Source organism: Acipenser ruthenus, chromosome 23 (assembly GCF_902713425.1).
Source record: "Acipenser ruthenus chromosome 23, fAciRut3.2 maternal haplotype, whole genome shotgun sequence".
NCBI classification, from domain to species: domain Eukaryota; kingdom Metazoa; phylum Chordata; class Actinopteri; order Acipenseriformes; family Acipenseridae; genus Acipenser; species Acipenser ruthenus.
The window spans coordinates 20,413,940-20,440,232 of record NC_081211.1 but is presented as its reverse complement, the minus strand read 5'-3'; the positions used below and the strand labels follow the sequence as shown (position 1 = coordinate 20,440,232).

Sequence of the window (26,293 nt, the reverse complement as noted above, 5' to 3'; positions counted from 1 at the left end):
TATCATTTTTGCTTGCATCATACTTAACTAACTCAGTAGATTATTGTAAGACTTAGAATAATAATAATAATAATAATAATAATAATAATAATAATAATTATTATTATTATTATTATTATTATTATTATTATTATTATTATTATTATTATTATACCATACATGTTATCACTAAGTATTTGTATTTTTGAAGTTAAGGTTGAGTATATTACTTTATTTTGTATACTATTCTACACTGTGCTGTTTTTAAATGTGGTTATGACCTCCGACACTGCAGCTCTTGGGTGGCTGCATGGCACACGCTTCGGAGGACAGCGTGTGTTCGTCTTCGCCCTCCCGAGTCAGCGCAGGGGTGGTAGCAGTGAGCTGAGCCTAAAAAATAATTGGCCATTCTAAATTGGGAGGAAAAAAAAATGGCAACGACTAAATTAAAACAAAAAAAAAACAACAGTCATAGCAGCGAGTTTGTACAGACATGCTCGCTTCCTGATTCCTCTCTGTCCACAACAAACAAGGCAGGCTGCTACACGAAGGTGTATCGTATCGTGTTGTAAAGTAAACGATACACAATGAATCGTCTCACCCCTAGTGCAGTGTGGAGGGTGCTGTATGTAGAGTGCAGTGTGAACTTACAACTTTAACTAGTAGGTGGTTCCAAGCCCTTGTAAAAGCAGAGGAGAAATTTTGAAAATATTTAAGCCTGTGCTCTTAGTTCAAACCATAGCACTTCTGTGGTGTAATTGGTGCACACATTGGCCCTTTGGGTGGAAGATCGAGGTTCAAGTCCAGGTTGGAGTAAACACTGGTTTGAAATAGCGATGGCTTTAAACACTTCTAAATTATGTACATATAAATAATTCATTTTAAAATAGGGTATTAGCAAATAATGACTGGATTACAAGTAGCACAGCTAATACACTTAGAGGTACTGTGTTGTTTTTAACACATTGCTGAGTTTGATAAAGGTCAACACATTTTGTATTATTTTGTTGCACAGTCTGTGTTGGATAAAGCACTGTTCTGTATTTTCACCTGATATTTCAACAGAGTGTGTTAGAATTAACACACAATATGTGTTGTCCCTAATCACACTCAGTAATGTGTTAAAATAAAAATTCATGGAAGAGTGTATTACCTGATAGCATAAGTATTTTAGTCTAATTCTTGAGAATTTAAGTAATTTTTAAGGACGAAGCATGTTTTTAATTTCATGTTGTATTGTTGCATATCATGGTAGCACAATAGAGACTAATAGGTGATTTCCTGGCTAAAGCCACAATAAAAGCAGATCAAATGCATGAAAAACACAAGCCAAGTTTGTGTGTGTATGTATGTATATATATGAAAAGGTGTTTTAATAGCTATGAGACACTGCACCCCCGTAGAAAATGTGTTTTAGTAGCTATGAGACACTGCACTCGTGAAGGTGTTTTAGTAGCTGAGGTACTGCATCCCCGAAGAATATGCGTATGCATCAAATATAATGCATATACTAACCCCTCTCACAGCACACCGTGCAGAGATAAACAAAATCACCTTCACCTGATTTGTTTAATGAAGTGCCTCCCACGCGGAAGGTCGCCGGTTCAAAACCGGCCGGTAATAAAGTTACGGTATATATTTTTTTTAGAATCTATAATCTGAATAGCCATGTGTCCATCTGCTAATCATGATACAGTTATATTAATTGATTTAGTAAAACCGTTATTTTGAACAGCTACAGTCTGGAACAAGTAAATGGCAACTATGTTTTTACCCTTGTGATCCTAGGATGGGCTGTGTTCCCATTTAAAGAGAGCTTGCTATATTTAAGGCCATGTAAAAACCGAGGACATTCTCTTTAAAATTCACGGCTGTGTCGCGGGTAAAGTATTATTATTTTTTTAAACAGCAAATATACATATAAATGCACCGACATCAAAATGAACATTAAAGTTATTCAAACACTTTACAATAGCTTGTGAAGTGGTGTTGTAATTAACAGCCTGTTTGTAAAGTGTATCTGCAAGGACAGCTTTCAGTTCTAGTTCATCAGGTGCATGTTCACCATTTAGGTCTTGCAAAACAAATACAATGTGTAACCTATACTGATTTTGTGCATCAGTCGACTCGTCAGTGTGACCACTGACAAGCAACCAGACTGTTTGACCAATTCCATAATCTCCTGCTTGTGATACTCGGCATCTTTAGGTAACGTCTCAGCTGGGCTGATGAAGGAACCGCTCCACCATTTGCTATACTCTGTCTGAAGAATTTCCGTAACTTATGGTTGTCCAATTTTTCCAAATGAATATTTGTGCAAACAAACGCCTCTGTCAGGTCAAAATTTAATAAGTGGACTTTTGGAATATGGAAGTCACCGTTTTTTGTTTCTTTGCAAGTAAAGCAGTTGCAGTACTGCTCTGGATTTCCCCGACTTGCTCTTTTGGTGAACCTATAGTAATGCCTGTCATCTGACGGTAGTGATCTACAGTAACGTTGCAGGACATACAGAAGAGCTTACCTCCATCGCTGTGTACAACTCCTGCTGGATACTGCTTTACGTGATCTGCTGCAGAGACATCCTTTCTCTTGTTAGCAGTGTGTGTAGTATTTTAATTTCCCGCTTAGATTGCATATTCATATAGTCACATGACATCACTGCACAGCACTGTGTGCATGGCGAATATTACATGCAGGCACATATCGCTGTACAGTTTCGTTAATGGGATTTATTTTTTTGTAATGAAATACAAATAATTATGATTTCTTTTTTTTATTTCTTAAAAATATTGTAAAAATTACGGTATTAGGCTAATTTCACGATTTCCGCGCAGCCCGTGAAATCGCTGTTTTCACTGGGCCTTAGCTATGGCTCTTTTTATTTTAGTGACTGCAAAACCTCAGTTGTCTGTCACAGTGCCAATGTCAGCGGAAATACAGTAAGGCCAAGAGGAATAGCAACTCATGTCCGGTTTGAATCACAAACTCTACAATCAAACAACTAGATGCATTACTTTGAATAAACTTTAGCTCACCCTAGGTTTGAACATATTCGTATACAATACACCGAGTATCATGCGGACACATTGCTATTCACATTATAGATTAAACATATTAATAACTGTTTTCGGACGGGGGATCTTTCCGGTAGGAGGTGTACGCTACACTACTATCGATGTATACATTTTAGTAGAAATAGCCCGAATAAAACATAAAATAAAAACAAAAGGAGCTTAATTTGATGAGCAGTACACTTCATTAAACAAACAGTATATTTGTTATTTAAAAGCAGGATTTGCAGTATATGTGTTCTAAAGTCCTCCAGCTCTGTACTGTCAGTACTGTATTGGATGTGTACTTAGATTGAAGAAGTCACCCCACCTGCTCCGTATCGAGTCGTCTAATGACGACTCGATACGGAGCAGGTGAGAGACTGATTATAACATTGATGCCATCTTTAGTTATGGGTATTCCATGCCAAAATTTAAAATAAAGAAATTAATGAGTAAGTAAATAAATATCGAAATGAATAAATGGACATTTCTTTATGTGTGTATTTATTTATGTATTTATTTATTTCACATTTTCCACTTTTTACATTTCACTCTGCGCTTTTCCATTTCCGCGAACGCATTTCCTTTTCTGCTTTGCTTTTTCCATTTCGAAGTCATCTTCTCGTTTTCTTCCATTTCACGTTGACAAAAGCACTTCTGTCAATCAGAACCAGTGGGCGGTATCAATTACACCATTGGCAGGCAGAGATTGGTCCACCCCGCTCCAGGCAAATACAATCGATGTCGATCTGACCCGTTTTCTCAGCCAGCCGTGTGTGAGCGGTGTTGCCATTTCTGGGAATTTGTCCCAAGATCTGGCGACTTTGTAAACCCGATGGATTTTATAAATGAGAATGCGACGTATAGATAATTAAGCTACTCTGAATAAAACCTGGTGACATTCTAGCGACTTTCTATTGCAATAAATAATAATAAAATAACAACTAGAAAATACTTTACATTGTTTTTTTTTTTGTTTGTTTGTTTTTTTTAAAAAAAAGCTTTGCACACAAGTGAAAACTGTCAAATTTAACTTAAATACTCAAATAAACTCCATGCCGCTGTTTTCATATCACACTAACACTACACTAAATGGGCAGAGATTTGTGACGCATGCCGGAATGAAATTTCATCAGAATGATGGCCACTCATTTGACTTGTTCCTCATTAGGTTGCCAAAAAAAAAAAAAACCTGTAGATAGTGGCAACGTTGTCAGTTGTCTAATTTGGTATCCCCTGTGTTTCTCACTGTAAACACACCCAATATCAATCAAACCCTTTGTGTGTGATAACGGGGCACAGGCAGACACACTGTGCAAGTTTTACATTTCCAGGAGCTCCACTGCCTGAAATGCACAGGGGACACCAAATAATACAGCCATAGACTATGCTATTTTGGTATCCCCGGTTTCTCACTGTAAATACCAATCTGGTGTGTACTGTATATAAAAGAAATATATGGACAAATATCTGTAAACAATAACGTTATACGTGATACATTATGCATTTTTAATATCATTACACCACTCGTGTTTATTCCAGACATAACAGCACAAGCCACAGAGCAACAACATGAAATCAAGTTTTGAAATAATTTTACGCATGCGCAATGCGCCAGGAGATACAGATAGCTGAGGAGGTACTGAATTGGTGATAACACCTGCCCTGCCAAGGCGACTTACAGTTATTACAAAATATCACAATACAAATTATCACCTTACAAAATGTAAAGGTGTATTGGTTGTCTTTGAAAAGGGATCTGACTACTGATAAGAACTTTGACAATATTATTGTCAAATGTCGTTGTTGTTGTTGTTGTTGTTGTTGTTGTTGTTGTTGTTGTTGTTATTATTATTATTATAGCAGTATACATATGACAATGAAAATATAGTTACATATTATTTATTTTTCAAATATATTTTCAAATAGTTTAATAATATTTATATTATTCGTGTGTGTGTGTGTGTGTGTGTGTGTGTGTGTGTGTGTGTGTGTGTGTGTGTAAACACTACAATAACGTCCTGCTTCGGCTCTCAATGATGAACTTTGCTCCATCTCACATTTAGCAATTTCTTCAGTCCATGTGATTGACATATAACCTGACCAATAAAAGCAGGACAAGCGCCGCCCCTGCATGGAGCGGAGAATTACATTTGTATGCTTGATTCTCGAGGGTGTGTAATAGGAGAACCTTTCGGCAGCCTGCACTGCGCACAATACTCTATTGGACCAAACGGCAGTCACAGCGCTTCGGTTCGGTTTGGCTCGGCTCGGAAACAGGTACAGTACATGGGAAAACCGATTCACTGACTTTTCAGATAGTCGGCTATCTGTCTGTTACTCTCCTTACGACAGAAGAAAATAAGATTCTAAGAATCTATAATACTTTCACTTTCGATTCTACATTTTCATACACCTCGCATTATTTTGCAGTTTGGTCAGTTATTGTATTAAAACTGGATACATTCTACATTAATATTCGTTCATTGTTTTTTTTTTTTTTGTTTGTTTGTTTTTTTATTAAAATGTTTTGTCATTTCTCGTTTTCCAGCAAGCTTGCTCGTAAGTAAAAGTGAAAGTAAAGTAAGCGTAGGGCGCGGCTCACTCTGAAATGATCATAAATGATAAACGTTGTTTTTTTTTTGTCGTGAATTACTGCTTTGGTATAGTATGGTCACTTTATAATTTGTTATTTTAATAGAGGATTGGACTTGATAAGCTGTGTGCATCACAATTAAGAGTCGAGTCCGTTATGTTCTATTATTAGAAATGTCATGATGGCAGAAATGAGGGGAATTCCTAAAATGCTTAACGTGGCTTAATGTGCTTACATTCAAACGAACCCCCTAGAAACCTTTACAGATAACAGGCTTAAACCTTAACGTTAAGCCCTCCCTAAACAACCCTGCTTAGGTGAAATGCGCTCAACGTGAAAAACGCTTAATGTGGCTCGTGCTTAAATTCAAACCACACCCCATAACGATGTTGTAAGTAGCCTAATACAGCTTAGTACTTCTCAGTACTATCCGAAAATAAATCTGAACTGCGCTCTTACTGTGAACTGCTTCCATAACTTCGAAAACTTAACTTGCAGTGCACTGTAGAAATAAGTCGGGCACAGTGCTGGTGACGTAACACAACACGTGCAACCAGTGTCCCCCATTTTATGGGACCGGAGCAAAAAACATTTGCCAAATGAAGATAGGGAATCGATTTTGTGTTGGTCTAGTTTTGTCTGGGTCCGGATTTCACACACTTCACCCAGTTTTGTAAAGTTAGGTTACCATTAGGTGCTAAAATGTATTCGCGGAAGTAATACTGTTTTTGTAAGTTTTAGTAATTACAAATATCTTGGAGACTACATGTTAGTGCTGATCATACTGTTTGTTCAGTAACTTGTTCACAGTGTGTTGATAAAGTGTATTCAAAGTAATCAGTCTGCATCCAGTTGTTTGATTTCTATAACTTGTCATTCAAACCAAAGACTAGTTGCTATTCCTTAATTTCCGGTACTGCCGCTGACGTTGGCACTGACAATATTCAGAGGGTGTATGTGTGTGTATATCTCTTTTGATGTTTACAGAAAGCTGTGTGGAGTAGTGGTTAGGGCTCTGGACTCCTGACTGGGGGGTTGTGGGTTCAGTCCCAGGTGGGGGACACTGCTGCTGTACCCTTTAGCAAAGTAAGGTACTTTACCTAGATTGCTCTAGTAAAAACCCAGAGTGTATAAATGGAAAATTGTATGTAAAAATAATGTGTAAAAAAATAATGTAATTGTATGTAAAAATAATGTGATATCTTGTAACAATTGTAAGTTGCCCTGAATAAGGGTGTCTGCTAAGAAATAAATAATAATACATGAAATGTTAAATAGAAGTTACAATATTAGGCGTTCCAATGTTCATCCTTCTGTGATACCAGTGTCACATATTGAAGCAGATTACTCAATTCTATTTGCCATCTGAGCATAACCTTTACAAAATGCTTGGGAGCGAGCTGTGTGGGTGTTTAAGAAGAGGTGAGGGGCAGTGTTAACGCTGACTGTAAGAACAGGCACAGTGTGCTGGGTGCAGTGTAGGGGTGAGATGATGCACCAAGGTGCCATACGTATCGCGATACTAATGAAAAACACAAAGTTGTAAACCACTATTTTGAATGTACAGACAAAGCAGTATGTCAACTAGCGTTCCTGGGATATCCATTTTAGTTGAATTAACCATATCTCCTTACCACATTTCTGAGAGAGAAAAAAAAAAAACAAGCAATGTATTTGATCACTATTAAAGTACAAACTTTGTTCATCAAGTTTTTCAGCATTAAGTTGTGATGTCTAATCAATAACAATTTCAATATTTTTAAAAAGTACATCATCATTTTTGCTTGCATCATACTTAACTAACTCAGTAGATTATTGTAAGACTTAGAATAATAATAATAATAATAATAATAATAATAATAATAATAATTATTATTATTATTATTATTATTATTATTATTATTATTATTATTATACCATACATGTTATTACCAAGTATTTGTATTTTTGAAGTTAAGGTTGAGTATATTACTTTATTTTGTATACTATTCTACACTGTGCTGTTTTTAAATGTGGTTATGACCTCCGACACTGCAGCTCTTGGGTGGCTACATGGCACACGCTTCGGAGGACAGCGTGTGTTCGTCTTCGCCCTCCCGAGTCAGCGCAGGGGTGGTAGCGGTGAGCTGAGCCTAAAAAATAATTGGCCATTCTAAATTGGGAGAAAAAAAAAAATTGGTAATGACTAAATTAAAACAAAAAAAAAGCAAAGTCATAGCAGCGAGTTTGTACAGACATGCTCGCTTCCTGATTCCTCTCTGTCCACAACAAACAAGGCAGGCTGCTACACGAAGGTGTATCGTATCGTGTTGTAAAGTAAACGATACACAATGAATCGTCTCACCCCTAGTGCAGTGTGGAGGGTGCTGTATGTAGAGTGCAGTGTGGAGGGTGCAGTGTGTAGAGTGCAGTGTGTTGTGTGGAGGGTGCAGTATGTTGGGTGCAGTGTGGAGGGTGCAGTGTGTAGAGTGCAGTGTGTTGTGTGGAGGGTGCAGTGTGGAAGGTGCAGTATGTTGGGTGCAGTGTGGAGGGTGCAGTATGTTGGGTGCAGTGTGGAGGGTGCAGTATGTTGGGTGCAGTGTGGAGGTTGCAGTATGTTGGGTGCAGTGTGGAGGTTGCAGTATGTTGGGTGCAGTGTGGAGGGTGCAGTATGTTGGGTGCAGTGTGGAGGGTGCAGTATGTTGGGTGCAGTGTGGAGGGTGCAGTATGTTGGGTGCAGTGTGCAGGGTGCAGTATGTTGGGTGCAGTGTGCAGGGTGCAGTATGTTGGGTGCAGTGTGCAGGGTGCAGTATGTTGGGTGCAGTGTGGAGGGTGCAGTATGTTGGGTGCAGTGTGGAGGGTGCAGTATGTTGGGTGCAGTGTGGAGGGTGCAGTATGTTGGGTGCAGTGTGGAGGGTGCAGTATGTTGGGTGCAGTGTGCAGGGTGCAGTATGTTGGGTGCAGTGTGGAGGGTGCAGTATGTTGGGTGCAGTGTGGAGGGTGCAGTATGTTGGGTGCAGTGTGTAGAGTGCAGTGTGGAGGGTGCAGTATGTTGTGTGCAGTGTGGAGGGTGCAGTATGTTGGGTGCAGTGTGGAGGGTGCAGTATGTTGGGTGCAGTGTGGAGGGTGCAGTATGTTGGGTGCAGTGTGGAGGGTGCAGTATGTTGGGTGCAGTGTGGAGGGTGCAGTATGTTGGGTGCAGTGTGTAGAGTGCAGTGTGGAGGGTGCAGTATGTTGTGTGCAGTGTGGAGGGTGCAGTATGTTGGGTGCAGTGTGGAGGGTGCAGTGTGTTGGATGCAGAGTTTGTATTGATTCCGTATCGCTTTCTCTCTCAGGTCCTCACAATGAAACAGTGGATGCTCCTCCTGTGTTTCTCTGTCTTGCACAGCACTGCGGAGGGTAAGATTATTGTTCATGAAACTGAATTGCACTTCATTCTGCTTCCCTCTTCCCTCTCTCCTATTCCCTCTTCTGTCACCTATATTAACCTAATTCTCTCTCTCAGCCACCTCTTTGAAGACGTCAGACTCTCCAGTGAAGGGCATGCTCTCTGAAGAGGTCTCTCTCCCCTGCTCCATCTCCCCCATCTCCGATGCAACGCCCCTGAATATTTCCTGGCTTAAAAAACCAAATGACTTGCTGGTCTACTCGTACCATCTGGGGTCTAGCAGGGCAGGATCCAGTTTCGAGGGGGGGCGTGCTAACATTGACCTCAGCAAGCTGACCCGTGGTGACCTTACCCTGACTCTACTCAACCTCACTTTTGCTGATGAGGGGACTTACTTGTGCCAGACCACAGACAGCAAACGGGAAAAAGTGGAGAAGACCGTGGAGCTGGAAGTGTGGAGTAGGTATCCATTTCTCTCTCTCTCTCACACTCACTCCCATCTTTCTCCCTCACACTCTCTCCCCCTCACTCCCCTCTTTGTCCCTCGCTCTCCCTCACTCCCCTTTCCTCTTTCCCCTCTCACTCCCCTCTCTCCCTCACTCCCCTCTCTCCCTTACACTCACTTCTCTTTCTCTACCATCTCCCCATCTCCCCATCTCTCTCCCCTCACACACACACTCCGCTATCTCTCACTTCACCCACTCACTCCCCTCTCGCTCCCCTCACTCTCTCCCTCACACACTCTCTCCCCTCTCTCCCTCACACACTCACTCCCCTCTCTTCCCCATCTCCCTCACAGTCTCCCCTGTCTCCCTCACACACAGCATGTTAAAAGTATGCATGTTATTATGCATATTATATATAAAAATAACAGAAAGTGCATTGTTTTTAAATTCTGTCTCTTATGCTGTCCCAGTAATGCGTCCATATTTTTTCATCTTTGAGTTGCATGAAGTTTTTAATCCAGCTGCTGAATTTGTGGAGGAATGTGTCCCTTACTACAGGACAGAACACAATGCATCTCAGTCTGTCTCTACCATCTTTCACAGGCCTTATTTTGTCTGTCAATCTGTTTGGATCGCCAGGCTGTGCTCAATATGCCTGTACTTGGTCAAGATTTGTCTTTGCTTTTTTTTTAGTATAGTTTCACACTCTCTTTCTTCCTGTCTCACAGGTGTAGGTCAACGCCCTTTGATCTTACTCTCCTCCCTCCCCACCGCTCTCTCGATCTCTCTCTCCTGTCAGTCCTCTGGGTGGGCCCCCGCTCCTCAGGTCTCGTGGATTGGAGGCGATGGCAGCTTGCTGGGACGGGGGGAATCGGAGGCCATGGGTCAGGGCAAGCCGATAAAGGTGATAAACAAGGTGACCATCAATGCAAAAGACGAGCAGAAAGTGAGCTGCAGCCTGAGGAACACACTGCTGGATAAAGAGATGCGTGAGACTGTGATCATTACAGGTGAGACCAAGGGAGGGAAGCAGAGGGAGAGAGAGAGGGAGGGGCCTGACCTGCACACTGAGCAACACACTGCTGGGGAAAGAGACATACAAGACAACATTACAGGTGAGACAGAGGGAGGGAGAGAGAGAGTGAGAGGAAGAGAGAAGCAGAGGGAGAGAGAGAGGGAGGGGCCTAACCTGCACACTGAGCAACACACTGCTGGGGAAAGAGACATACAAGACAACATTACAGGTGAGACAGAGGGAGGGAGGGAGAGAGTGAGAGGAAGAGGGAAGCAGAGGGGGGGAGAGAGAGAGAGAGAGAGAGAGAGAGGGGCCTGACCTGCACACTGAGCAAGACACTGCTGGGGAAAGAGACATACGAAACTGAGCATTACAAGTGAGATGGAGGGAGCAAGTGAAGGAGAGAGAAAGGAAGGAGAAGAGCGTCAGTGTGTGGTCTACGCACTGCGCAACCCTGTACTGAACAGAGACCGCTCTCCCTCGCCTTGTCTGTCCTCTCCCCTCTATCCTTCCTCCCTCCCATCTATCCTCTCCTGCCCTCCGCTCTCCTCTCCCCCAGGTGATTTCCCTCCCAGTGTCTCTCCCTGGCTTATTGTGTTCATCGTTCTGTTGCTGATTCTCGGTGTGATCGCCGGGGTTGTGTTCTGGCAGTACAGCAAGAAGAGAGAAGCCATCCGAGGTGAGGACCCGAGGAGATGGACAAACATACAGACAGTTAGAGAGTCAGACAGAGAGACAGATAAACACATACACATACAAACAGACAGTCTCCCAATATGGGCAAAATATTGTATCAGGATGAAATCACCTGGCAGTTCAGACTGCTTAAACAGAGACCTAGGAGGACAAAACACAAGATCCAAACTGCTTGTGAGGTTAAGGAGCCAGGTTAAGAAAAGAACGAACCAGAGGTGGAGTGTCAGACAAGAATCCAAACTGAAAACATGCATGTGCCCTTTATTATACAGTGAGGCCATATATGCATTGAGAAAAGCATTATTTAAAAAACAAAAAAAATCATGCTTCACAACAGCCTTCAGATACAACTGAAATATGCATGTTCTAGTAATATATAATATATAAGGCTCCAAACAGGGTGCCAGAGCCATTAGTCAATCAATGAAGGTTCAGATAATACTGTAAAAGCCATGGTAATCAGTAATTAGCAGACAGATACAGCTGGTTGAAACACTGATAGATACCTGTAGATAGAGAGGTGCATTTGGATTTGAGTTATGTTTCATCTCTCTTTTTTTCTCTCTCCAGTGAAGGAACGCCAAGCTGCTGAAGCAGGTGAGTGTGAGAGAGAGGGACAGAGGGAGCTTACTGTAAAAAATATTCTTGAAAAATGTAATGTTGATCCCATGTCAAAACACAACTTGTAGAGGACAAAGTAAAAAAAAGAAAAAAAAAACTCAAATAGGTAATGTTCAAATGGTGGTGAATGTTCCATGCACGAGATGACATCATCACTGGGATTTAGAACTGTGTCAGTCTCATAATAATCTCTGTGAATCTCCCTTTGTCTTTCAGAACGAGAGCCTCTTCTGGAGCAGTATGGTGAGAATGTGTTTTCTTATACCACTCCTGTGACTAAATATCCAGGAGTTGTTTTTATGCTATGTCATTAAGTGAGGATGGGAGGGGTGAGTTTAGGGTGCCTCTGAGTGTGTGTGTCTGTTTTTTTTTCATTTTCATTGTGACTTGCTGCACCATTTTACAAATAGTGTTGATAATCACAAAATAGCACATTTTTTAAAAGATGGAAGTCGAAAAGTTCAAAAAGACTGAATAATTCACTAACCTCAGCCCTAACACAACCCTGTATTCTTATTGCTGGAAAATGTAATCATTCGTGGTATAAATACGTGTAATGAAAGCACATGACATACAGTGCTCCTTGCAGGTTTACATGATCCTCTCCATACACTCAAACTAAAGAAACCTGGTGCCCTTCACCACTGCAATCCTTAGTTCATACCAAATCAAGCCGTCAATAGTATGAGATTCAACACCCTTGGTATCTGTTGGATAAATGAAATGAAATCTCTGCAATGCAGCTTCATTTCTCTTCATTCTCTCTTTCTTTGCCTTTTGAAAATCACCATTTTGTTCATGTCACTCTGGGACATTGATGCAGCCAAATTCTGTTTCTAAATATCTCTATTACTAAAATATTACTAAAACAAGGTTATTTTAAGATTCTCTTCTCACTGCTCATGATGACTAAACTGTACAGTCCTTGAGCTGAAATCTAAAACTGTTTTCTCTAAATCCACAGAAAAGGAAAAGAAGAATGCTAAAGAAGGTAATACAATCCTAAGACTGCTGTCTGTCAGCCTTCTCACCAATGGAATAGAAGTGAATCTAGCCAGTCCACCCTTTTCCCTGTCTCTTGTGGTTCAAGACTACTGTCATCTCTTTCCAATACAAACTGATAGAAATGATAACATGGCAGTATTGTAGCAGGAGTCACTCAAATGAAAACTTTATTAAAACATCCTGTATGTGATTCTAATATGTGTGTATCTTTTTTTTTAGAATATGACAAACTGAAGAGTGAACTTTGTAAGTGAAATCTAAATATACACTATATCTTTCTGTTTCACTGGAATATCTACCAGTCTGTCTGTCCGTCCATTTCACTCAGGTATCTATAGGATTCGCACAGGACAATTGCTGGGTAACATTTAAGCTCAGGCATGGAGCAGGTGTTGTATGTAAACTAATACAGAACCAAGATGGACAGTGCAGGGAGGCAGTTTCCTCAGTAATTTTTAATATCCTTTAATTGTGTGGAACAGTGCTTCTATCCACCCCTATATCTGTCTAGCTATCTGTCTGTCTGTCTGTCTCAGTAGAATAACAGCCTTTTGTTTTCCCTTTTTTTCCACAGCTAAAGCCAGGGTTGTCAACAAGTCAGGTATTGATTGATATGCGCTTTTATGATTTTCCAAAGATCTGCAGTGCGAGACTGTACAAGCAATACTGGCACCTAGTGGCAGGGTCTTGCACGTACACGTTGTAAAAAAACACTTGCTTTTTTAACAAAAAAAAATCTATTAAAAAATATAACAAAAAAGAAAGAAATATATATATATATATATATATATATATATATATATATATATATATATATATATATTTGGACTAGACACCTAACCATATCATAACTCTACCCCCAAAAAATGTGTTTTCAAAAACATTCTACATTTGGCTAACAATTAATTTCTTACTTTTTATTTAGTAAGTTATTGCGTGTGTTCTCTCTCCTAATAAAAGTTGCAATTTACAGCAGCATGCCCCTGATGGTGATTTCTAAAAGCACGGGCGCACTGCATTTTATTTAGCTTGTATTAGGAGTCTTGTTTTCAGAAGCAGTGCCCCTAGTGTTGAGTGTGGCTGGTGAATATCAATGTGAGCAGCTGAAACCGCAGTAGAGAATGATACAGTCAGAACACACACACAATAGCATATTAAACTGGTAGGAACATCTACAACATATAAAGCACATGATTAGCCCAAGCACAGAACTGAGGAATAGTTTTTGAATATGAATTTATTTCAATTTGTTTTTTTCAGAATGGGCACGGGTCACAAAGAACACAAGTAAGTGTCACATCTCTGCATTTCTTTACAAACCTGTCTGGAGAAATATTACAAAGAGCTGCCAGACTAAAAGACAGCTTAAGGAAAGTGAATGCATCAGCCTAGAACAAAGAAGAAAGCAGGGGTGACTCAGGTGTTGAGAATCTTAAAAGCAGTTTGTAAAGCTAACCCTATAGCCATTACTTTAAGAGCAGCACAGAAACTAGGACCGGGGGGCCCCGTTGGAAGGTAAGTGGAGACTGTTCTTCACACGGGGGTGAGGGCATGGCATGGGTTTCCTACTGATGCTGAGTTACTGGAGTCTTTTAAAGGCAAGCGCTCCATTAGAGTTTTAACTTGTTTTCAATCTTTCCAGGAAAGACCCTTTGGGTTTGAATATAAAGCAAACACGTTTATTTCTTAGCCACACATTAATCAATATAGAGCACAAAGTTTGCTGTATAGAAAAATCATTGGCAAATGTAATGAAAAACCATCGGTCCATTCAATAAGCTAATATAATGTACAAGCTAATATATAGTACATAATCAGAAAGATTGACATCTTTAGTTTTTAACTACATGATCGCTTTAACAAAACTGATTTAACCTCTAACCTACAAAACTACAAGCACCAGCGTGTGATCAGACAGGAGTGAACGTGCCTTGTATCCTGGCACACATGTACAGCAGTTGTCTCTTTATTTGCCAGATGGAGGTCTGTATGTTCTAAATTCAAATGAGAATGTGTACTGAATATTTGAAGTGTTTTCTAAATAATGTGTTTTTGACACAAGTGGCCTTCCATAGAGCACCGACAAATAACGCGATTGTCTTTAAAAGACAAGAGGAAAAGGTTTTGAGGTCAGTCAGCTACTGGGAACCAGACGAGCACTGATAGGCCAAATTTGCACTGGACTGAAACAAAACATTGAGACTTTCACCATACAAAAGGGGCTGCAGATTTCCACCCTGTGTACAATACAATACAATACAATACAATACAATACAATACAATACAATACAATACAATACAACACAACACAATGCAGTACAGTACAGTACAATACAATACAACACAGCACAGTACAGTACAACACAGTACAGAACAACACAATACAGAACTTCAATCAGTGCCGTCCTGACTGCCCATGGTAACCCTACACCTCATTGACAGTGTTATGGCAGGTGCATTAGGAGTGCTAATATTAATGTTTCTCGCACCGAGACAAGCAATCAAAGCCTGGGTCAGCAGTCTTTTAAAAGAGAGCCAATGATAATGTTGCTAGTGTAAAAGGAGATCCTGTCTTTTGTCTCACACCTCTTCAGCCGCACCAGGCATGAAGGAAGGCTTCAGCTCTGGTAATCCGTACTGGGAGGTGGCTGTGCGGGAGAAAGACTGGATAGTAGGTGTGATTGAGGATGGAATGGATATCAAGACTGCGGTGGGAGGGAAGGACGGCTCCAGCGCGTGTCCTGAGAAGGGGGTGTGTGCTTTGAGTATGAAGGGCAGTTCAGAGCTCCGTGCCCTCCTCTCCTCCCCCTTCCCCATCACCCCCTCCGAGCCCCCACGCAAACTGGGCTTCCTGCTGGACTGGGAGGAGAAGCAGCTCTCTGTGTACGATGCCGAGAGGAAACAGAGGCTCTACACCTTCAACACCGAGTTCAAAAACAAAGCTGTACCCTTCTGTCTGTGAGGGGGAGGGGGGGGGGGTAGGAGGAGGAGGGAGAGTCTCAGAGGAGGGGGGTGGGGGGCAGTGGTCGCTGAAATGATTTTGGGGTCACCGTTTCATTCAGAAATCAGCAGAACTGTGCGGGATGGTGGTGGATTACTCCTTCCCACTCTGGTGCACGCTGTTTGTAGTTTCCAGTTGTGCTGTATGTTCTGTCCAAGGGGATAACATTAAATGAAGTTTGACAAATTGTTCACAGTGGTTGATTGCTTAACCACAGTCACAATGGGTATACCGGGAGTGTCTGACTGGATCTGCTGGTTTGGGATGGAACAACCCTTTTAAAGCTTTGTTCTTGTAAAGTAAAACTGTAAGAAGCGTTCAGCAAGTGCTTTCTTTGATATTCCTGTTAAATATACAGGACTAAAGGCATCACGACTGGTCAAAACATTTGCCTACTTGACTTCCTTTCTTACAGTTTTACCTGAACTCTGATGAAGCGTTTTGAAGTTCTGGATGATAACTTCTATCTTTTGCCTTCGGGGAGGATAGCTCAGACAATCTTAACTGCTGAGCTATTCCAACTATTCCGTAGACAATATTAAAAGCCGTTTGTTTTCAGGGATAGCGGGGCGTGCGTTGTGTTGCATTAACAAACAAAGCCATATGTCAATGCAACACAACGCACAAGCCCTGGAGCATGTTATCCCGCTTATAAAATACATTTTATTATATATCCTTCCGCTTTGGAGAAAAAAATAGTCCCTCAAACGAGGTTCTATTTGTTGTAAACATTAAACTGGAGGTTTTCAACGTTTCCATTTATTGTAATTAATTCAAATGAATGAAGCCTCCGTGCTGGTCTCAATCGCTCCGTAAACAGAGCTGACATAACCTGCAGTGTTAGCCTTGTTAGTGACTCATCATGTATTTTTGTTGATAATGAAAAGATACAGAAAAGGAGGCAAAGACAAAGTTCGCTCTCCACGCATTACTACTGCTGACCTGGAGAAGCTAATACAAAAATACATGACGGGCATTTTTAAATGCTTGGTCACTAATGGGCTATCATTGTGGTTTATGTCAGCACCGATGTAAAGTTGGTTTGAAGTTCGATATTCATTTTATATTCACATTATCACCTAGACTTTTCAAACCAGCTTCATTGGGAAGCTTATCAGTTGTGAATCTGTGCACAGCCTTTCCGAATCCTATACTGCAGGATGCTCAGAGTTTGATGCATTCTTTTGAAATATCTAGGCTTGATTATTGCAACGCCCTATTTTCAGGTATCGTAAGCTATGTTTTATCCCGATTACAGCTTGTACAAAATGCTGCGGCCAGGGTTCTAACAAGAACACACAAATGTGAACATATTTCCTGTGTGCTAGCAGCCCTACATTGGCTCCCGGGGCGGTCTAGAATTGATTTTAAGGTCCTACGCTTAACCTATAAAGCCCTTAATGGTCTGGCCCCATCATACTTAAGGGATCTTTTAGTCCCTTATATTCCTGTCCCAAGGGCTTTTAAGAGAAACACAGGTGGCCCCTGACTGTGGAACGCTCTGCCTGGCTCAATATAAGAGGCATCTACCGTTGCAATTTTTAAGTCAAGTTTGAAAATCTGTTTTTATAATCTATCACTTCCATTTTAATCATTTTGCTTTTGCTTCCTAACTGTTTTTATTTCTCGATGCACTAGAGTTTTATTACTGTTTGCATGGCTTTTGCAGTTTTATTGTTGATGTTTTGAACTGTTGTTTTCTGTTTAGCGTCTTGAAATGCCATGAGAGATGCTATATAAAAAAGTTTGATTTAATTTTATTTTTAACTGCATGGTAAACAATCCTCAACAGCCAATCGGCTTGCAGCATCCATTCTGGTTTATAAATACAAAGAGTGGATTCCCTGGCAGTTTGAATGGAAGGGCAGCTCTGAGGGTCAGCAAACTGCTTCAGAACTCCAGGACATTAAACTGGTCTCGCATTACAATGAAAGACAGGGATGTTCTTGTTATAATCAGTTTTTTTTTTTACTGTGAAAATAATGTAAATGATGTTGTATTTTGACTGGCTTAGCTTATCCGCAAGCCTTAGCGCATTGTCATTTGATTGGCTGAGCTAGTCTAATTGGTATTGTGGTTTCTTTAAATCAAATGAGGAGATCAGTTTTGATAGTTGTGCATGTGCTTGCTTAACTTGTGCTGATGTGACAGTGCAGTATAATCATATGAAACCAAGTAGTATCGAGATCTACGACCCAATGCCGAATATGTGCTTACCTGGTAACTACTGATCTGCTGTGAGGAACAGGAACAGCGAGACTCATGTGAACCGTGATATTCCTGAAGCTCCTGTATCGCTGTCTCTCACCCAGTCTCAAAGGTAAACAGGCCAGCTTTAAAAGGGAGGACAGTCTCCCTGACAACCTGTAAATGAAGAAGTGCTTGTTTCAGTAGATTGTATATACTGTCATGTTGGTTCAGCATTTACCTTGAAAATAAAGATGCTTTTTGACCCTATAAAACGAGCGTGGCTGATTTGGTAACCCTTCCAATGTCACTATGAAGAGGGGGGCACACTACATTCTCAAAATTAGGGAAAGTAAATGTTGGCCATTTATTTTATGGGAAAAGTTTTTAAATGATACTAATACAACTCTTCTTGACCTTAAAATGGGCATAATCCTCCCCTGCCTTGAATCACATGCGGTGTATGGATCATCATCATCTACAAACGGAGAAAACAACACAACACCTCCCACTTGAGCTGGAATGAGCCAATGTGTATGTGACTTTGTAAAGATCCCTGAATATCGTATAAAGCAAGTACATTTAGCATGTGTGTTTACTGCTTTGGTATCCCCATGGTAAAAGCACAGCACAGTGTAATAAAACAGAGAGGATAATGAACCAGCCCCTTCTCAATGTTTACTGCTTTGGTGTCCCACTGGTACAAGCACAGCACAGTGTAATAAAACAGAGGATAATGAACCAGCCCCTTCTCAAAGTTTACTGCTTTGGTGTCCCACTGGTACAAGCACAGCACAGTGTAGTAAAACACAGAAGGTAGGCCAGTTTGAGTGAGCAAACGGGTGTGCAAGAAGAAAAAGCAACGGTAAAAACTGAAAAACACATCTATAGTGTTTTCACATGTGAAAGTTATGGCAGTAGAGAAGACTTCATTGTTAAAAGAATGCAGTAAAATCATTGACTGAAGTAACATTTTAATAGCAAATTATTAAAATGCAGAATGCAAAAGCAGAACAGTTTTTGGGCGTTTTGGAAACCAGAATGTAGAAATCTCTGAATAAGACAGCAGTCCCAAAAGACTGTATTGCTGTTTTGTTTACAAATCTTTTTATTCATAATTACCATTTTATTTTCAATAACAAAAGTTAGTAGCAAAATGGGTGAATATACAATTGTATAATAAAAACAGTAGTAATAATTATGCACATTAGAATTGCCAAACATATCTGTTAAATATCAGAGAAAAAAAGATGGAGGGGAGAATGAGTTATCGATTATAAATGACTAACCGAGATCAGAGAAGAGGAGCTGAAATATTGCATTTTCCTCTTTCAATACAGGGCATGTGCTCGTTCTAAAACGGAGAAACAGCGCCCTCTTGTGGGCCAAAAGCTTCAGTACCGTATGTTAAAGTGTCACATTAGGCCCTAGTCACAAAACTTTAAGGAATGGTGTTTGAATATAGCATATAAATATTCCTAAAGCAGCACATACATAAAAAAAGAAAGTTAAGCATATTTCCTCCATGTAACTGATCACATAACTGCAAAAGAAGGTAGCTTCAGGCTTTTGCTATGAAAGAGTCTGCCCTGGTTTACTTCTATACCCGTTTACCCGGTAACTTAAATATAATACAGCATTAACTTAAATATACAGCTTTAACGTTGACTTGTAAATGTCAGAAACAAATTGTTTCACACAACTGGCATATCACTGTCATAATTTTACTCCAAAATGTATTTTGCATACTTGGTTAATTTTATTGAATTTGGAGTATATTTGAAAAACGAATCGATAAGATTGTTTCCTCCACAGTGTAGATAGTTTTTAGTACCCACGTTGTATTTGTTTCAGGTATCTGGCAGCAGCATACTCGCAGCATTCACTCGCTTTCTCACTCAAATCTCCAGATCAGAGGCTGGCTTGATTACTGAGGAACGTGTTCTTTATGGGATGCATTGCGGCCCAAGGTTCTACTGGTTCCATGGCTGTGCAGACGGAGTGAAAGCGTCTCTGAAGAAGTCTGGAACTTCCCAAGCGGTAATGTCGCTTCAGACTATTTTAATTCTAGGCAGTGTGCGATACTCATTATTGTTTTACCTTGGCTTCGACAGCATTAATAGTTTTCTCTGTAGTTTCAGTGGCATGTATTTCCCTGGTTTGCCCCTATTATTATTATTATTATTATTATTATTATTATTATTATTATTATTATTATTATTATTATTATTATTATTATTATTATTATAAATGAAAATACTTCCTGTTAAAAGGCTAGTAGTAAGTTGGTTAAACTCTCCTGGCAGCATTAAGCTTGCTGTGCAGTATTGCTTGAATAGTGTATGAGGATGTGTGTTGGGTGGAGCAGTTGTCGACCTCGTGTGAGCGATTTTAATAAAACTGTCAGATTGTAATCTGCCTGCGTCCAGCGGAGTTGTTAATATTAAACTTATTTATTCACCACATCCGAAATATTATATCTTATTTATTCACCACATCCGAAATATTATATCTTCCAATTTGGCTCACACTGATAAAAAAAAAAATAAAAAAAAATATGTGTTTCCGCCCGGTTTCGAACCGGGGACCTTTCGCGTGTGAGGCGAACGTGATAACCACTACACTACGGAAACATATGATGAAAAAAACCCAACACTTATCAAACACAACAAACTAGAATATTGTACCGTACTTGCAACGAGTTTATAGAATTTACAAAGTATAACATGTATTCGTAACGGTTATTAATTAAAAATAAATGACAAAAAACACTACATTACGGAATCCTGCCAACGGTAAAGTGGTCTACCTCATGATATATTAGATTACTAACTTGTTCTGGAATGAGTGAGAAGGGAGTATATTTAACTCGTTCTGCAGAGAGTAAATTAGCCAATTTGGTATTTTAAAGTTTTTATTTCATTTTTTATTATTATTACTTATTGCATAAATGAAACAACTGTTTTCTCCTATAGGTTGTATAGTATAAGCGCGTATATGTTCATGTCCATTCCTGTGCTCACATATGAAGCAGTTACATTGTCCCAGATGGTTTGTTCATGCTCCGTTTTAAAGTAATAAATGCAACTAACTACGACCATGAACAGCTTTTGGAAAGTTTTTAAGGCAAACATAGCCGATTGTGAAACAATAATAATACACACTTTAAAATAAAATAGTGTTTCCCCGAGGGACCTTCGGGGGGCGAACGTGGCAACCAGCACTACGTTCACTACCTTTGATGAACAAAAAAAGCCTAATTTACGTTTTGTTTTAGATATTCCATCTTGAATGCGAATAAGTGAAAAAAATACATAAAGAAACAATACATTGTATTATTTAAAATAATCAAGATTAAAAAAATTAAATGTTTCCGCCCGGTCTCGAACCGGGGACCTTTCGCGTGTTAGGCGAACGTGATAACCACTACACTACGGAAACTCCGCTGAAGCAATTCCTGCACATTACAGAATAGATATCTTAATCTGAGACGAACTGAATGTTGCTGGGCATGTTTTACACAATTGTCCGCTGCAGATGCATATTACTTCGTTTGTTTAACAGTATGTACAACTTAAGTATTTTATGTTTCTGCTACAGTGTCGTTGGGTGTTTTCTGCATCTAGTTTGGACTACACCAAAGTTTTCATGGGCGGAAGTGTACATGGAAAACTATTATTATAAATGAATGCCCCGTGCATAGATTGTGTAATATTCGGGAGCCATATAGCTTTCATAATATAAACGTTTTTTTAAATTTCCATTATATGTTGGTGTTTAATTTGTTGTCATTTATTACCGCGTGTGCGTTTTATATCTGCGAAAATGGACGAGTCCTTTAGGCACTGAATTGCATGCGCATGACAGTTGATTTGAATCAAAATGGTACAGTATTTTGTTTTTACAGTTAAAATAAGCAGTTAAATAATCAGACAATTCGAGTAAATTAATACCTTATATGGATTTAAATAAACGTAAAGAAATAAGTTTAATTTGGAAATGTCATATTACGCTATGGCTAATGAACATATACGTATGTTTGGGCTGCATGTTGTTATTATTATGTTGTTGTTTTAATACAAATATGACACAGTGTCTATGTGCAGTTCTGAAAGTATTACGTGTTTATTTTTCAATTTAGGAAAAGAAAACTGTAAATTGGCACCGGATTATTCAAAGCGCAGGTTCTATGTGTTTACATGCTGTAATTCCTACTAAACCCACTAGGGTTCGCTGTTTGCCTGTCGGGAGTAGAAACTGCACCTGATAATCTCGACGAAGCTTCGGTCACCAGTTTAATAATGTGAAGGTAAGAACGGTAAAACAATCAGAATCTCAAAGTAACAGGTCCGTTTATAAATATTATGTGCTTGTTTGTTTGTTTTTTTTTAAAGAAAGGTTAAGATCTTTTACAAATGTATTTGTGATGAAAGTATCAAATCTGTTTTAAAATGTGAATAAGTTATACACATGAAAAAAAAAAATGTTGAGAGTACGTTATGGTTACTACAACAGGAATTATACTATCTATTTCTAAATCGGATCCCAGTTATTTATAATAAGAAAAAAAAAAAAAAAAAAACTTGTTTCCGCCCGGTTTCGAACCGGGGACCTTTCGCGTGTGAGGCGAACGTGATAACCACTACACTACGGAAACTTCAGTTAAAAATAGCAGCCTAACTTTTGAACACATGTTTAACGCTGCTCGTACTGGAACTCGTACCTAGGGCGCTCCGTTTTTGGCTTTTAAATTTGGTCACGTGATGTGCCCCTAACGTTATATTGAGCGGGCTCTGTTCAATAGATCCTTGAAAAAGTGTTAATTGTGCAACAAATCACTTTTGTTTTTTCACGCGTAACTTGAACACAAAAAGCGAGTTCAGTTAAATTGCTTTTCCCCTATTAAAATGTGGGTTGGGGGTATAATGGATACAAAAACACCACTACAAAACTGCTGAACTCAGAACACTGATAAAGGCATTAGCCAAACCAAGTCTGTGATGAATAAGGGCCATTCTGTGGAACAGCCTTGCTGCTGTCCTGGCTGCCTGCAGTGGGGTCTTATAAAACAGGCAGTGTCATAAAGGATTCTGACCATGCAGATGAGGTTACAAGTTCTATATATACTAGTCCAAATGAATGTGTCACACTTAGGGAGATAACTTGCCTGGTATGGTATGGGTTTTGTTTATCCACTTCAGGGGTGATTCAGTGAAATTAATACAGAGTTTTTGACACTTTGTTGATACACAGTTGTGTGTGAAGGTATCCTCCTGAATCTTTTATGAATGCTCTTCAAGTGATAAATACTGCCACTTTGCAAGCCAAAGAACACCACACAAAAACGGCAAACCCTTTGGTGTAAGATGAACCGAAAATGCCCCTGCTTGGAATGAAATAACGTTAAGAGTTTGCGTATTCACCTGATAGTTTAAAATATTCACAGCCTTCATAATCTGCCTACATACTTTGTTTTAATTTTTAGATTTAAAGCCAGCCTCTCTGTCCTTCGCGGGTGTCATTAGACACATTCCACTATCAGTGTGAGTTTGAGAGAGCACTGTTCTAGATTCCTGTTGTCCAGCCAAGAAAAGATTAATGATAAACCAGCTGTATTTATTGCACTGAAACAGACTTAGCTCTTTAAGCACTAAGAGGCTGAAGTATTATTTTACTGGTCTGCAGTTTTGAGTGGAGGTAGACCTGCATATTGGTTTGCAGTGCTGAAAGGTGAAACTGCAATTAGTTCAAGTTGTATTAACAGCAACATTGCCAGTTTCTATTTCTTATTACAAAATAATGGTTCAAACCTTGCTGTGTAAAGTGTTATGCTGAAATGTGTAATGTCAAAGTATTCTGTAGATTCAAATGCCTGATCACTTTGATCTGTGTGGATTTGATTGTGGTTTAAAGCTGCAATTCATTCATTTCATGAATTTCCCTTACACCCACTTGAAAAAGGTGGATTTGTATTTTGTTCATAAACCACTACAAATAAATGCCTTGTCATGTCAGGCGCAGCGTGGCTTGTCAGGGCTGATGAAGAGATATGTTGAGGTGTAAACCTTATCTGGCTGGGTGGTATCTGTGACGAAGCTTGAGGGACTGGGCCTGCTTTGAATGCATTTGGTGCTTGTGGGGAGACTGTGCCCCATCTCTGTGAGAAAACTCCCAGGTGTCTTTAACATACCTGTGTCAATGCACCTTTTAATTGCATTGGCTTGCTGTCAGCGGCCTGATCAAGCACTCATTACAGGCCGATATTCTGAGCTGCCCCCACTAGAGTCTGTTCTTAATGATGCTTGTTTAACTTTTATGACCTGTCATTATTTACAACTCACAGTTTCAGTCCAAATTTCAAATGGACGTAAAACCATATTAAGAACAGAGACAGTTTACAATGCAAAGTGAATGCCGTGTCGTAGGATTTAAGAAACCTATGTAGGTGAATGATTGCCATGATAAATAGATATCTGAGCTTCACCGTCAGCCAGCATTCTACAATCTGATTTGTTGATCAAACTGGCTTCTTTCTTGGTTGCTGGTCCAACTGGGGACCCATTTGTTTTCAATATCTATCTTGCCCATATGATTAAGCATCTTATATCCTTCTCTTTCAAATCTGGTATATGTCTGAAGTGTGTCTTGTGAAACCACTACTGGAGAAACGACAGGAGAAACAAAATAAAGCATAGATCTAACAAGACATAAGAGAGTGGATTTTAGATTTAAAGCAATGATGAACGATGAAAAGCTGCAGGGTATGAGCATCGTCAGATAGATTTCGTTATACTGTGACACAATTGTATTTCTCTTGTGTGTTTTGTTTGTTCAGGTGTGCAGCTCAAATGTATTTCTCTTTAACTGCCCAGGTTTCTGAAATATGCCATTTGTTTTTCCTTTTGTTACTCCAATCTTGGGTTTAGGAGAAACACACACAGTCATGTGCAAATGTATTAAAACACCCAATTGCTTCTGTATTGCTTGGCAAAAATACCAGCTGTACAAAAAAACACCAGCTGTACAAAAGAAAGTGTGGATACAACTTCAAGAAAAATGAAATCTGATTACACCAGAGATGTTGAGAAAGTTCACAGACGCAATGCTAAAAAGATGCCAAGCTGTTATTGATGCCAAAGGCGGCCGTACTAATTATTAGCATTCAAGACACTTTTAGACATAGCTATGTTTTTAGTTTATAATTCATATCATGTAAGATGAGTTTGCAGAAATACATAACTACTTTCTGTAGTAAATTAATATATTTTTTGAGTGCAAAGCTCAATAAATGACAAACCTTGAGGTGTTCTAATAAATGCGCACACTACTGTATAATATTCCAATGAGAAGCAGGATTCTCAAACACTTCTCTGGGAAGTGAACGAGACAGAGATCAGTGCAAAACATCTTCCCTCTGGGCTGTCACACTCCTGAAAGGGATTTCTACCAGTCGTATATAAACAATACTGTATTATATTAAGCTTGCATTGTAACCTTGTGCCCTGTAACACCTGTAAGTCGCCTTGGATAAAGGTGTCTGCCAAATAAATTAATAATAATAATATAACCCTATATAACCAGATCACCCTTTAAACATGCTTTAAACATACTGGAATACGTTTCTTGAATGCTTTCCCTGCATCTGTTGACTTCCAAGACTGCTGATTTGCAGACTATTACTTGCAGTCAGTCAGAAGAGATATAGAAATGCTAAGAAACTATTCAAATTCGACAAAGGTTTAGAAGAGAATGCATTGAGCAAGCCAAAATATTTGTAAAAAAAAATGTTACGTTATTTCTTTCAAATTAGAGCATAATATGGGAAAGTATTTCAAATTCAAAGCTCAATAAACACTAAAACCTATTGTAGATTTTGCACTAAACCAGATAATCAATCAAAAGTCCATTAGTATTTCGCTATACAAATAAACAGACAAGATAACCAAGTGTTGACCTGAGCCACACCATTTTGAACCAGGTGTAAACAAACAGTCCTTGAAATAGGCAGTGTATATTGAATGTGATGCAATTAAATGGTAATGTAGTGTTGAATGTGCCTCTAAAATCTGTAAGCAGGCGTGTTTGCTGCAATATGTTGCTTGCTGTATATACAAGGCTTGTGTTTGTTACTGTGTTTGTTTTACACTGCTGGGTATTTCTAACACAGGTATTTATTTATTTTTGAAATCGCGAAAGGGCCCGTTTGGACAGGACAGTTGAAATGTGACCACGGCTGTCTTTGTTTTGTAAACTTCATCAGTAAATAAGCCCCATGCTGAGCTGCTGAATGGTACCTTCGTCTTAATTCAATAAGGACAACAAAGGCG

General features: G+C 39.5%; 1 protein-coding gene and 3 non-coding genes across 4 annotated transcripts; 1 reads left to right on the top strand and 3 right to left on the bottom strand.

Annotated features, from left to right (window-relative positions):
* Window positions 1-5,160: 5,160 nt before the first annotated feature.
* On the top strand, window positions 5,161-18,241 carry LOC117412733 (butyrophilin subfamily 3 member A2-like). Its single transcript, XM_034021284.3, has 12 exons — window positions 5,161-5,312; window positions 8,943-9,006; window positions 9,113-9,454; window positions 10,170-10,451; window positions 11,016-11,135; window positions 11,723-11,749; window positions 11,990-12,016; window positions 12,738-12,764; window positions 12,998-13,024; window positions 13,353-13,379; window positions 14,039-14,065; window positions 15,373-18,241. Exons 1-12 carry the CDS (start codon window positions 5,190-5,192, stop codon window positions 15,738-15,740), a joined length of 1,461 nt encoding a protein of 486 aa, XP_033877175.3. The 5' UTR covers window positions 5,161-5,189; the 3' UTR covers window positions 15,741-18,241.
* Window positions 18,242-20,526: 2,285 nt separating this feature from the next.
* Window positions 20,527-20,599, bottom strand: trnav-cac (transfer RNA valine (anticodon CAC)). Its single transcript has one exon. It is a non-coding gene; the product is annotated as a tRNA-Val (tRNA).
* A 735-nt stretch (window positions 20,600-21,334) lies between these two features.
* On the bottom strand, window positions 21,335-21,407 carry trnav-aac (transfer RNA valine (anticodon AAC)). The gene has a single exon. It is a non-coding gene; the product is annotated as a tRNA-Val (tRNA).
* Window positions 21,408-22,550: 1,143 nt separating this feature from the next.
* On the bottom strand, window positions 22,551-22,623 carry trnav-cac (transfer RNA valine (anticodon CAC)). The gene has a single exon. It is a non-coding gene; the product is annotated as a tRNA-Val (tRNA).
* Between the last annotated feature and the right edge of the window lie 3,670 nt (window positions 22,624-26,293).

Bases quoted from the DNA above. Each gene is read 5' to 3' on its own strand.
- LOC117412733 (XM_034021284.3), top strand. From the start codon at position 5,190: ATGCTTGATTCTCGAGGGTGTGTAATAGGAGAACCTTTCGGCAGCCTG. The intron at 11,136-11,722 runs GTGAGGACCCGA...TTCTCTCTCCAG, and splicing joins GAAGAGAGAAGCCATCCGAG to TGAAGGAACGCCAAGCTGCT. The intron at 13,380-14,038 runs GTATTGATTGAT...TGTTTTTTTCAG, and splicing joins CAGGGTTGTCAACAAGTCAG to AATGGGCACGGGTCACAAAG.